At 45.0% G+C, this 12,355-nt stretch overlaps 1 protein-coding gene across 1 annotated transcript in view; it reads right to left on the bottom strand.

Moving 5' to 3' along the window:
- METTL24 (methyltransferase like 24) overlaps positions 1 to 11,824 on the bottom strand; it is a 98,391-nt gene extending 86,567 nt beyond the window's left edge. Inside the window, exon 1 of the mRNA XM_004753593.3 lies at positions 11,295 to 11,824. Within this exon, the coding sequence (XP_004753650.2) occupies positions 11,295 to 11,612 (318 nt within the window). The 5' untranslated portion in view covers positions 11,613 to 11,824. The remainder of the gene's footprint in view (positions 1 to 11,294) is intronic.
- Between the last annotated feature and the right edge of the window lie 531 nt (positions 11,825 to 12,355).

Here is a 12,355-nt window from a genome sequence, read left to right as displayed (position 1 = left end):
AAGAAAAGAAAGAAAGAAATTAAAGACAACACAAAGAAATGGAAAACCTTCCACACTCATGGGTTGGAAGAGCAAATATTGTTAAAATGTCTATACTATCCAAAGTAATCTACACATTTAATGTAATCTCTACCAAAATACCAATAGCATTTCTCACAGAACTAGAACAATCCTAAAATTTGAATGGAACCACAAAAGATCCCAAATAGCAAAAGCAACCTTGAAAAAAGAAAAACAAAATAAAAAGTATCACGACTGTAGACTTGAAGTTATATTACAAAGCTGTAGTAATCAAATATAGTATGGTACATAAACACACGCACACACACACACACACCTACACACACCAAATGATGTTAGGAAAACTGAACAGCTACATGCAAAAGAATAAAACTGAACCATTTCCTTACACCAACACAAAAATAAATTCAAACTGGATCAAGGACCTAAACGTGAGACCTGAAACCATAAAAATCCTAGAAGAGAACACAGGCAGCAATTTCTCTGACATTGCCATAGCAACATTTTTCTAGATATGTCTCCAGAGGCAAGGGAAACAAAAGCAAAAATAAACTATTAGGACTACATCAACATAAAAAAAACTTCTGTACAGCAAAGGAAATAATCAACAAAACAAAAGGGCAACCTACTGAATGGGAGAAGATATTTGCAAATGACAATTCCAATAAAAGGTTAGTATATAAAATATAAAGAACTGATATGGGGCACCTAGGTGGCTCAGTCAATTGGGTGTCTGCCTTCAGCTGAGGTCATGATCTCAGGGTCCTGGGGTAGAGCTCACATCAGGCTCCTTGCTCGGCAGGGAGTCTGCTTCTCCTTTTCCCTCTGTCCCTCTGCTCATGCTCTCTTTCTCAAATGAATAAAATCTTAAAAAAAAAAAAGTACTGATATAATTCAGTGCCCAAATAAACAATCAATTTAAAAATGGGCGGAAGACATGAACAGACATTTCTCCAAAGAAGACATCCAGATGGTCAGCAGACACACGAAAAGATGGTCAACATCACTCATCATCCAGGAACTGCAAATCAAAACCACAATGAGATACCACCTCATACCTGTAGGAATGGCTAAAACCAAAAATGCAAGAAACAAGCAGCACTGGCAATGATATGGAGGAAAAGAAACACTCCTGCACCATTGGGAATGCAAGCTGGTGCAGCCACTGTGGAAAACAGTATGGAGTTTCCTCAAAAAGTTAAAAATAGAGTTCCTCTATGATCCAATAATCACACTATTGGGTATTTACCAAAAAATACAAAAATACTAACTCAAAAGAATACATGCACCCTGATGTTTATAGCAGCATTATCTACAACAGCCAAATTATGGAAACAGCCCAAGTGTCCACCAACCGATGAATGGATAAAGAAGATCTGGCATATATACACAATGGAGTATCATTCAGCCATTAAGAAGAATGAAATCTTGACGTTTGCCACAACATGGGATGAAACTATAGTGTATTATGCTAAGTAAAATAGGCTGGTCAGAGAAAGACAAACACCATAGGGTTTCAATCATATGTGGAATTTAAGAAACAAAAGAAAAGAGCAAAGAAAATAAAGAGAGACAAACTCTTAACTATAGAGAACACACTGATGGTGACCAGAGGGAAGGAAGGGGGAGAGGACGGGTGAAGCATGGTTGGTGGGGATTAAACAGAACACTTATCCTGATGAGCACTGAGTACTATATGGAATTGCTGAATCACTGTATTCCATACCTGCAACTAATACAATATTGTATGTTCATAATACTGGAATTAAAATAAAGATGTAATAAAAATAAAATAAAATAAATTTTATTGATAATAATTAATAATATAACAAATATGAAATTAATTAAAATAAACAACAATAAATATTTTATATTTTTATTTATATTATATTTAAATATTATATTTAATTTTTATATTATTTATATTATTTTATTATTATAAAAAATAAAAATAAAATGTCAAGAGTAAAAGAAATATTAAATATCCCAATGAATATTGGGCTAAATTTATACCCCACAGAAATACATGCCTAGAGCTTTCTGATGTCCAGGGCCCTGCTTCCCAGCCAGCAACATAAGGCTGAACAGAGACCTTCTCCATTGAAGGAACTAGTCCCACAGGCTAGGGGTTTCCACCTACATGTTCTAGTTTACTCTGCACAACTACCTTGTGGGGTAAGCACCACTGCTCTTCACAGAGGAGAAACCTGAAGTTCAGACCAGGTATGCCACATCCAGTAAGCAGCTGAGCAGAATTTAAACTTCTAACGTCAAGTATAAAAAGATGAGCCCATCTCACAGGGGAGGATTGATCATAACAAAGTATTTTCATGACATCTGCAAATCCGCATAAATAGGCCTCCGGGATCTCATGCGTTACCTTCACTGGTTTCCCCATATTCTACCCCCAAATCTGCTGGGCGATGAGACCTCCTTCCACATGTGATCTAATCCCTGGGCTCAAGGAGCATCTCATTAATTAGTACTTTTGAGTGATTTGTTGTGCTCTACTCAAAGTAGATGAAAAATAAAAACACTTGCTGTCATATTGTGCCCAACAGCCAACACTACACAACATGAGAATGGCCTCTGATTTGGGGCCAGTCCCGAGAACAAGCCTTTCAACTTGCTCCAACTAAAAGTAAGCGGTCTCCATGAAGATGGCTTGAAACATGGAGTCTGAGTCATCTCCCCAGAGGCTCATCTAGATGCATGGCTTCATTTAGTCAAAATTTGCTTTTCTTTTCCCCAGGAAAAAAAAACCAAAAAACAAAAAAACCCTGTGGACCGTGATCCCATCACTACCCTGTGCGAGGAATCTAACATAAACAATGTCAACGAGAACCATTATATTTAACAAACTCCAGGACGTGCCCCAGCACTGTTTATAAGATCTAAATTGAGTCTTGCTTTAGTTCCCTGTTCTGCTAAATTCAGATGTCTGCTTCATTTTAGATCCAAGGCCCCTTGAAGAGAGCTTCCCAGGCTTTATTCAACATTGTCAAATGTGCATATTCAGAGAGGCGTTCAGAACAGCGAAGGAGAAACGTGACCTCGACCATGCCCGTTCAGGTACAGACGACTGAAGGGCTCCCATACTGCGGTGGCGGAAGGGCTGCTACCCGGCTCCTCCAGCTCGCTGACTTCTGAGCCCATGGCAGGCCTCTGTCCTCCCCTACTGGGTCTCTGGCCCCTGGAGCATAAGCAGGAATGCTGGACATGGCTTCCAGCCGGGACATTTACTAATGCCAGGCAAAATCCTCCAGAGTACTCAGCCCTCTGCCAAGGGGACCAGATGGGGACTGTGCGGCCAGCCTGGGGTCCAAAGGGAGGATGACAATGGCATCGGGCGTCACCCCAACCCCACCCACCAGCAATGGACACGCAGCACAAGCAAGAAACACACTTGTGTTAGTTGGAGCCCTGAGATCTGAAAGTTGTTTGTGATCCCAGCATAAACTCACCCCGCCTGCCCGATACCCCAGACAAATGGTGCCGTGAACAAGGGCTTGATGTCTCTCGTGATAAGTCAGCGGATCTGTGTAATTTAGTATCTGAAGCTAAATGTAATTATCTTGTCAGGGGAAGATCCCTCGGCCCAGAGTTCACTTGAACCCCAATCATCGTGTTCTAAAATCTGAATTAAACAGACCAAGCAAAACTGGAGAGAGAAAATTACAGTTGTAACCTTCCAAACCGCCAGTTCTAATTTATCGATCTGTCAAGGTTCTTAGTTATAAACAACAGAAACCACTACGGCTAGTTTAAGTAGAAAAGGAATTGATTAAAGATTTATTAGCCTGCAGAACCTCAAGGACAGGAGTATCACCCTCCTGCCAGTGTAGACTGCACTGGCCCACTCCTGGGCACGGACACCGTGGCTTCACCACCCTGGGCCCCGGATACCCCCACTGGAACCTCGGCCACCACGCCCCTCTGCCGTCCTCCAGGCCGCTTGCTTCTTCCTATCTCTAAGGTACTAGCTAAACTCTCATGCAGGTATATCACGAATGCCGTCCAGGTGCCCAAGGAGTGAGAAAATCATCATCTGGCTTTTCTTCTTGGAAAGGTGGAGAATTCCTCAAACACAGGAGGGAAATTCAAAGGTGTGGTCAAAAGGAAGGACCAATACCTAGTCCCTATGAGGTCACGAGTCATAGGAAAAAGGAAGGTCTTCAAGCTCATTTCAGCCCATAATCAGGTACCCATAATCAGGTTACCTGCCCCTTTCTGGGCTCTGCAGCTCTTCCTCAGAACCACTCAGGACTTCCTCCAGTGAATCACCATTTTCACCAGTCTCAGTGGACTTCTGTCACTTGCAACCCAGAGACTCTGAATACAGAAGTAATTCCATGTTAAAAAATCTCAAGCTAGCCAGTTGCAAACAGGGCTGTAAATATTCAGATGCACTGAAGAATTTTTCAGATTTTTTTTTTTTTTTTTTTTTTTTTTTTTTTTTTTTTTTTTGCAAAGTAACTTCACATGGACAGGGAACAAAATGAAAGAACCTAAGACTTTGGTTTGAGAACCCTAGTTGGGATAATGGGCTGCATAATGATTACATTTACTTTGTCTACTAAAAGTCCTCACAAATAACTTTTTACTTAAAAAAAAAAAAAGAAAAATATTGCATCTACAGAGATCTTGTGTGCATGTACCCAACTGAATAAAAAAATGACAAATATGCAGATGTCAACTTATTGCCAAATGCTACATGAAAATAAGGTTATCTATAAGAATATATCTAGCGAGATCTAGCTAACCAATAAATGAATAGCTAACCAATAAAGAAACATACACACAAAAGCACAGATGCTAGGCGTATTCACACAAACAAAAAACCTACACTCTGTTCCTAGGGGCTCAGGTTCAAGATCACTGAACTGGACTAGTTAGAATAATAGAATAAAATACGAGAAAAACAAAACCCTAATGGCGAAACTTGTACGATCCTTACACTAAGTCGTTAAGCAATGTCAAGGACTTGGCTTCTTAGAGTGACTTACAGAAGGTTTCCTTTTCTCTACGAATGGCTTCTGGGACAGGAAGGGGACTTTTGGGTCCTTGTTTCTGGCTTATGGCTAGAGCTGGCTGACCCAAGGTGAGTATCTGAAGACATCAAGCTGGAGTCTTGTTACCGTAGCCCTCTATCTAGGGAGAAGGTCAAGGGGAGCTGGGATTTCCCGAGCAGCCCTGCTCCTTCTCTGCCCAGAGCAGTCACTTAACGCTTCCTCTAATTCAGTGAGAAATTCTAAGTTTTCCCAATATATTTCTTCAATTTTTTGTCTGTTTTGGCTTTTTTTGCTTAAGCTAGGTCACAGTCCATTCTTTCTTGTTTACAACCAAAAGAACATTCCATTGACTAAGTATACTCCTCTACCATCTTACTCTCCCCATTAACCAACTCCAGCCTTAGGCAACTCATCTTCTTTACTAGGAATGACGAAAAAGGACCTTTAGCTTCTGTTCCTCTAATTTTTGTATGCCCTGTGGCCATTGCACTTAGCAGCATTGACCTCACTTGTCACTTTTTAAGAAAAACAATTGTGAATTTTGACTCTGGCTAAGAGGTTGCAACTTCAAATGCCTTCTGAGATCAGACAGGTAAAGTAGATGGAGAGAGTGCGGAGCTGGATTCCGCTGGACACTATGCGTCCCATCTAACCCTTACATTCAAATACTTCAAACACTGTACTGTACAGTTCAAAATGAAATTCCTCATGGGCCAAATCTACCTCCTGAGCCATCCACTAACAGCCCAGCTGGCTATTAGTTTAAGTTACAGATGGTCCTACTCTGTAAGACTCCTACAACTCAATTTTGTTTCAGTCATTGGAATAGGATAAAAATGCTTCTTGCACAGCAAATTTTCCCACCCTCTCTTAGAGAAAACTCCACAGGCAGGGCGCCTGGGTGGCTCAGTCATTAAGTGTCTACCTTCGGCTCAGGTCATGATCCCAGGGTTCTGGGATTGAGCCCCGCATCGGGCTCCCTGCTCAGTGGGAAATCTGCTTCTCTCCCTCCCACTCCCCCTGCTTGTGTTCCCGCTCTTTTTATATCTCTCTATCAAATAAACAAATAAAATCTTAGGAAGGAAGGCAGGCAGTCTCCACAGGTCAGTGAGGGGACCCATGTGAGGTCTCCAGAGAACTCGAGGGCTTCTTTTGAAAGAAGTTTATCAATGCTGGTAGATTCCTGCTTTTGTGGGTCTCATGGCAAGTGAAGCAGGCTCTTGTTACTTTCTATGAATCACAGAATAAAGAGCCAAACTCCTTGGAAGCACAAGGACTCCAAAGGTGTCATAGCACAGATGGAAAAAACCCGGATGCCGACCAGCCTTGACAGTCTCCAGTTTAACTACACAGCTCTGATTCTCTTCACAGACTAAAAGGGAAATCCAATTTGAGAAAATGGATAGGGTTCTCTTTTCCTTGGAAAATGGACTGGACAAATGGCACACAAGAACCTAAAATTGTTGGAAAACAATGGCGCTTCCGTCAGCAGTTCCTTCGCCCACAGAATGCTCTCGGAGGAGCTGTGGGGTTTGGAAGTAGTGCAGAGGCCTACTCCCCGGGCTCAGACACATCAAAGTTTTAATCAAAACCTGCTTTTCTTTCTGAAACCAAGCAACTGCTATTTCACACCCACATATTGCTGGGGCTCATTCAATTACCCTCAAGGACTTTGTTTAAAATGAAAATGCTTTCCCTCCTGAGGACAGTGTGAGAGCACTGATTAATGCTGTTCCCTGAGGGACAGAAATGTAAGTACACAGCAAAAATCCAGGTAGCTGGAAACTACTGCTGGGTCTCTTTTACAAGCCCTTCAAACCTACCTGCCAAGGTAAGAATAAGGACTTACAGGGCAGTTGGCTCTATTGAGGGGGTATACTGTGTATCTTCCTCTTCCCCCTTGATGAAAATCACAGAATTATAAAACTAAGATGTCGTGAAGTGAGGAAGAAAGACCGAATTTTTCCATATGGTTTTACAGAAGAGGAAACAGCTTTTTTTTTTTTTTTTTTTTTTCTGACACACTGTTCCAAAGGATCTGTAACTAACAAACCAAACAGCACATCGCTGGGTTCCGTGGCTCTGTGACTCAGACGTCACTTTTCTCCCCGACACATTAAATGTCAAGTAAAATACCTCCAATAATAGAGAAGAAATTTCTTTGGGAAGCCTGGCTCCCTGTGTTGAGTGCCTCTCCTGCATAAAGGAGCCCTAGGTTGTGCTGCTGTCTTTTACATGGTTTGCTAACCTCTAAGACAAACATCTACCCAGGACTGCATAAAGAAGCATAATCCGGGGGTGCCAGGTGGCTCAGTGGGTTAAGCGTCTGACTCTTGATTTCGGCTCAGGTCAGGATCTCTTGGCCTGAGCCCCGCCTCAGGATCCACACTTAGCAGGCAGTCTGCTTGAGATTCTCTTGTTCCCTCTCCCTCTGCCCCTCCCCCCTCACTCTAAATAAATAAATAAATAAATAAAATCTTTAAAAAAACAAAAAAAGAAGAAAGCATAAGTCATGGAGACCTATCTTAGTGCTCAACAAATACCCCCCACAAAACACTGCACCCATGTGATCACGGCCCATGTCTAAAACAGAGAAACCAGAAAGAAACAGGGAGGAGAAAAAAAAGAATTACTGGAAAATGTTTATGCATGTGTGGTATGCAGATCTGGGAGCCTAAGAGCTCTGAGGGAAGGCTTCTGTATGTACAAAAGTGCGCGGGTTGCAGGGCAGTCCTAACCCAAAAAGGCAGTATTTGTGTGTCATCTGCTTCCATTTCACAATGCCCTAAGGTTACAACCTCTGCTGTGAAAGAAGATGTAATATTCAGAGCCAGGTCTTGCATGGCTGGTGAAACAGAGATGGAGAAAAGAGGGGGAGAATTATATGAGGACTACACTTCTCTTTTTTATAACAGATTATTTTCTGGAAGAGAAGCATAAACTGTGATTAAAGTGACAATATAATTGCAGAATTTTTGTGCCTCCAACACCTGCAAAGGAAGCACGTGGACAAGAAACCCTCGGCAGCCCAATTATTTCACGCAGGTTTTCAACCACCCCGAAACCAAAAGGCGTCCTCAAAATAGAATGGAACTTTCTCTCCTTCGCCAATCTGGTAGGTGCCTTCCACAAAGTAACCAAGAACCTAAATCACATTGTTTACCATTATTCTCAACAAACAAAATTTAAATAAAGTGAGATCTAAGGTTTTTAAGCACAGAACTTTCAAACCTTCATTATACCAATTATTTAATGCCATATGGAGCTTACATTTCACATCTTGATAGGAGGCTAAAAAAGGAACAAGATTTGTCCCCAGGGAGATAAGAGATCTCAAGCTCTGTTCCCAGAAGTGGGAGAACAGATTAGATAACTGGTCTTCTCCGTTTTGAGGAATGTTTTAATTCAACTGAAAAAAAAAAAAAAGGCAAAATGAAACAAATTCCAGATTCCCACTATCTAGGAATGTGAGGAAGTTAGAATGTATATCTTGAAAAAAAATAAATAAATAGATAGCTGGGAGAAAGGAAATCCAGGGATAATTCTTCCTTAGGAAGCTAAAAAATTAAACAGTATTTTAAAAATAACAATAAACTTAATTCTTTCTTATACATTTTTAACCAAAGACATTTAGAGTTACCATAATAGGCTGAGATACTAAGATTCTTTTATATATATATATATATATATATGTATATATATATATATATATATTTTTTTTTTTTTTACATATCGGTGTCTCGGGAGTAAGCATTTCCTAGGTGTCACTCTGGGAAATACAATCCTTTCCACAAGCACAACTGTGGAAACAAAACACTCAATCTTCAATGAATTACCAGGTCTTAACACAGACAAAGCAACTCACAAATCAGAATGCATCTCTGTTGTCATTCCCAACTGGGGAAAGATCAGCATAGAAGGAAGTAGGACAGATAGGGGAAGGTTTCCAAGCGATGACCCCTGACCTGACCGTTCAAGGACAGAAAGGACATAAATCCTGGGAAAGGAGTATGGCCCCACCCACAAGTAAGAGCATCCATGTAAGCCAAAGGAATAAAGATAGTTTACAACAAGCAACCATTTGGGAAATGGCTGAGACTAAAGACCGATGACTGAATGTTAAAGCTATGATTACTGAGTGCTTGTAACATGCCAGACTCTAGACATATATTTTCTCTTGTTTTTTTTCCAATTAATTTTAATAAAACAGAGCCCCCGGGATCAGACGCAGGTGACTTGGTTCTGGTAGCCACCCTCACTCCCTAGTTGACCTCTACAGTCTCATGGCTTTAGTCCCACTTGTACACTGAGGACTCCCACATCTCTATCTTAAGCCTGGACGTTTCCTCCAATTCCAAACTCGTATGCCCAACTGCCTGTTTGACATTTCCACCTGGATGTCAAAAAAATATCTCAAACTCAACATGTTTAAAAACAACCTCCTGATTTCTGTCCAGCACCGCCCCCCCAAAAAAACCAAAGCTGAACAGTAACAAAAACTCTCCTCCTCCCCCCATCTTCAAAATATAACCAGAATCAGATCACTCCTCACACCTCCACCTCTACCACCGCATGTAAGCCACGGTCATCTCCAGCCTGAATCACCGCAGCAGACTCCTTAAGGGGATGGACGTGAACTTTCCCTTGAGGGATCCTCTGAGTCTGCGCATTCCAACCCTTTCCATTTGCAGGACAGGCTCCAGTTACTGTTGTCTGAAGCGGAGACCAAGATTTAAGAGTGATTCTTGGACAGGTGACAACAGAAACAACAGAGGCTGAGGGCGGGTATGAGAGGAAAACTACAGGGAAGGGTTGAAGGGACCTCTAAGGACGGAGAGGAGAGAAACAAAAGAACTTGAACTTTAAAGAAATATCAAGTCCTAAGTCAAATATCCCCTCACAGTTAGCCTTTTTTGACTCCTCACCCAGAGTACAAGACTGTAAGTAGTACAGTATTGGTCCCATTACTAGAAGCCTAAGGTGAGTGCCTCCCTCAGCCGACTTTGAACTCTTCTGGGCCCCCAGCACCTGATGAAGCATCTGGAACATGGGAAGCCCTTGGCAAAGGTGTGCTGGTGGCGTAAAGTGGTACCATGTTCATTTAAGCACCTCAGGAGCATGGAGAAGGAAGTCAAAGAGCAAAATAAGACTTTACTTGGGAAGTGAGGTTTCAGAAATAGAAAAAAAGTATTTGAGCTGATCCAGGAAGGTAACACTGATGGCCAGCTGGGTACAGCAGGGGTATTATGCGTCAGAGGCAAGGCCTGGGGGGAAGGAAAACAGGGGAAGAAATGGTGGGCTGTGACACAGAAAGTAGGTTAGACTGGGAAGCTAAAGAAAGCAGCAGAGTGAAAGGAAGAGTTCTCCCTCTCCCCAGGAGGCGGGTGGTGGGGGACAGGAAGTGTTTAAAAGAAAAAAGGATGCAACCGGGGAACAGAGAGAAGTTGCTGGAGAGGATGCAGTTAGGGTTAATGGGCTATGAGGCCCAGGCCAGCTCAGCTCTGACCTGCAGCTCTTAAAATGACTGAGCTCCAAAAGGAGGGTGAGGAGGCCAGAGGCTTACCAACCAACCAGAGGTTAAACTTGAACCACTCACTGAGGTGTGAGCCAAGAAGTTAATGCGGTAGGAAGAGCAACACTGTCGAGGGCTGTGATACAAACCTAGGTTATTACTCAGTCCTCGAGGTTCCCACTCGCTGGCCATCAGGAGGACCTCGGCTTCTCACCCTGCGCCCATCACCCTGCCAATGTCTGCGGCGCCACTGAAGGGAAATTAGGCTGGAAAGTGGATCTCCATCACCGCGACGAAGGTACAGTGGAAAAGCCACACACAGTGGCTATGCTGCCGGCTTTGTCCGGGCCTCAAGGAGAAAACCAGTGGGAAGCACAGAATAGAAATGACACCCCAACACCTTGCTTTTCCTTCCGCTGCCCATCACTCACACCCTCTCCTCACTAAAATGTAAGCTCCTTGAGAGCAGGGCTTGGTCCTTCCTGGCTGGCTGCGCGCCTGGCGGGGGGGCTCTGGTACGCAATGGACGCCGAGCAGATACTGGAGCACACTGGGCTCGGTCCTGCTGCGTTATATGTGGGCACTGAAGGATGCCACCACTGGAGCCGCCAGAGAGGGCTGAGGTGGGAGAAGCGAAGACTTCTCTTAAGGTCCAGTGGGGCGGCCTGCCGGGGCCGAGCGGAGGCCTCTGGGCGCGCCCAAGAGGGGATTCGGGTGTCAGGCCCAAGAATGCACCGTTTGCAACTGACCTTCCGGCGGGGATGCCCGCGCGGGGCGCAGCAGCCCGGCTCCGGCGTCCCGCTCCCGCCGCCCTCCGGAGGCGCGCGGCGCCCGCTGCGCACGTAGGTCACCTGCCTCCTGCTGGCGCCGCGGGGCGGGCCGGGCGCGGGCGGCAGGTGCGGCCCCGGCGGCCGGGGAGCCGGGCCCGGCGGGGCACTGCGGGCCGGAGGTCGGGACCCGGAGGGCCGCAGCTCCGCGCACAGCCGCAGGCCGAGCAGCAGCGCGGCGCCGAGCACACACCGGCGCAGGGCGCCGCAGCCCCTCCCGGGAGGCCTCTCCCGTGCCATGGCGGGGGCCCGGGCCCGGGGCTGTGATCAGCGTTCCGCGCGCCCTGCCAGGACGGCCGCGGGGACGAGCCGCCCACGGTGGGAACTCCCCCGCGGGCCGGGGCGCGGGCTCGGACCCGCCTCCCTCCCTGCGGTCCAGCACAGCCTCGGCGTAACCTTATCCTGCCCAGCCCAGCGCGCGGGGCCACGGGAACGGGCGAGGGGCGCCCTGCCGGGCGGGGGTTTGGGGGCGCAGGCGGCTTGGAGGGGCAAGAACCCAAACCCTGGGGGCGGGGGCGTCTCTAGGGGGCGCCCTCCACCCCGGCCTCCAGAGCCTGGCGGAGTCGGAAAGCTACAGGGCCAGAAAAAGCGCATTCCTAGCAGGGTCCTTAATGGGTGGTAACTTCGTTTTCTAGCATTAGTATTGTTGGGGAAACAACAGGAGGATAGGTGAGCTGCCAGGTTTTGCTACAAGGAGCGAGTTCTGATTGTCAAGCAGTTTGTGCCATTAAGCACAAGATAAAAATATATCGCACTTAGGCTCGGGCTTACAACTTCTCTCCCTCAAGAAAGAGGGGAGGGGGAGGAGAGAATAGCACCTGATACCGAATAATCAAATTAGAGTTATTCCATTTCTAAATTCTGCCTGAAGCCAATCCATGCTTTCTCTCCGTGTTATGAAATGTGTGGGGGTGAAGGAGAGGGAAAGAGCCAGTGAAGACATCTGACAGCAGGGAGAGAGAACAGAAGTTACCATGGCATGA

The sequence above is a fragment of the Mustela putorius genome, unplaced genomic scaffold (assembly GCF_011764305.1).
Source record: "Mustela putorius furo isolate JIRA1106 unplaced genomic scaffold, ASM1176430v1.1 tig00000450_pilon_pilon_pilon, whole genome shotgun sequence".
NCBI lineage: Eukaryota > Metazoa > Chordata > Mammalia > Carnivora > Mustelidae > Mustela > Mustela putorius.
The sequence above is the reverse complement of the archived record's forward strand: the minus strand, read 5'-3'. Positions and strand labels throughout refer to the sequence as shown.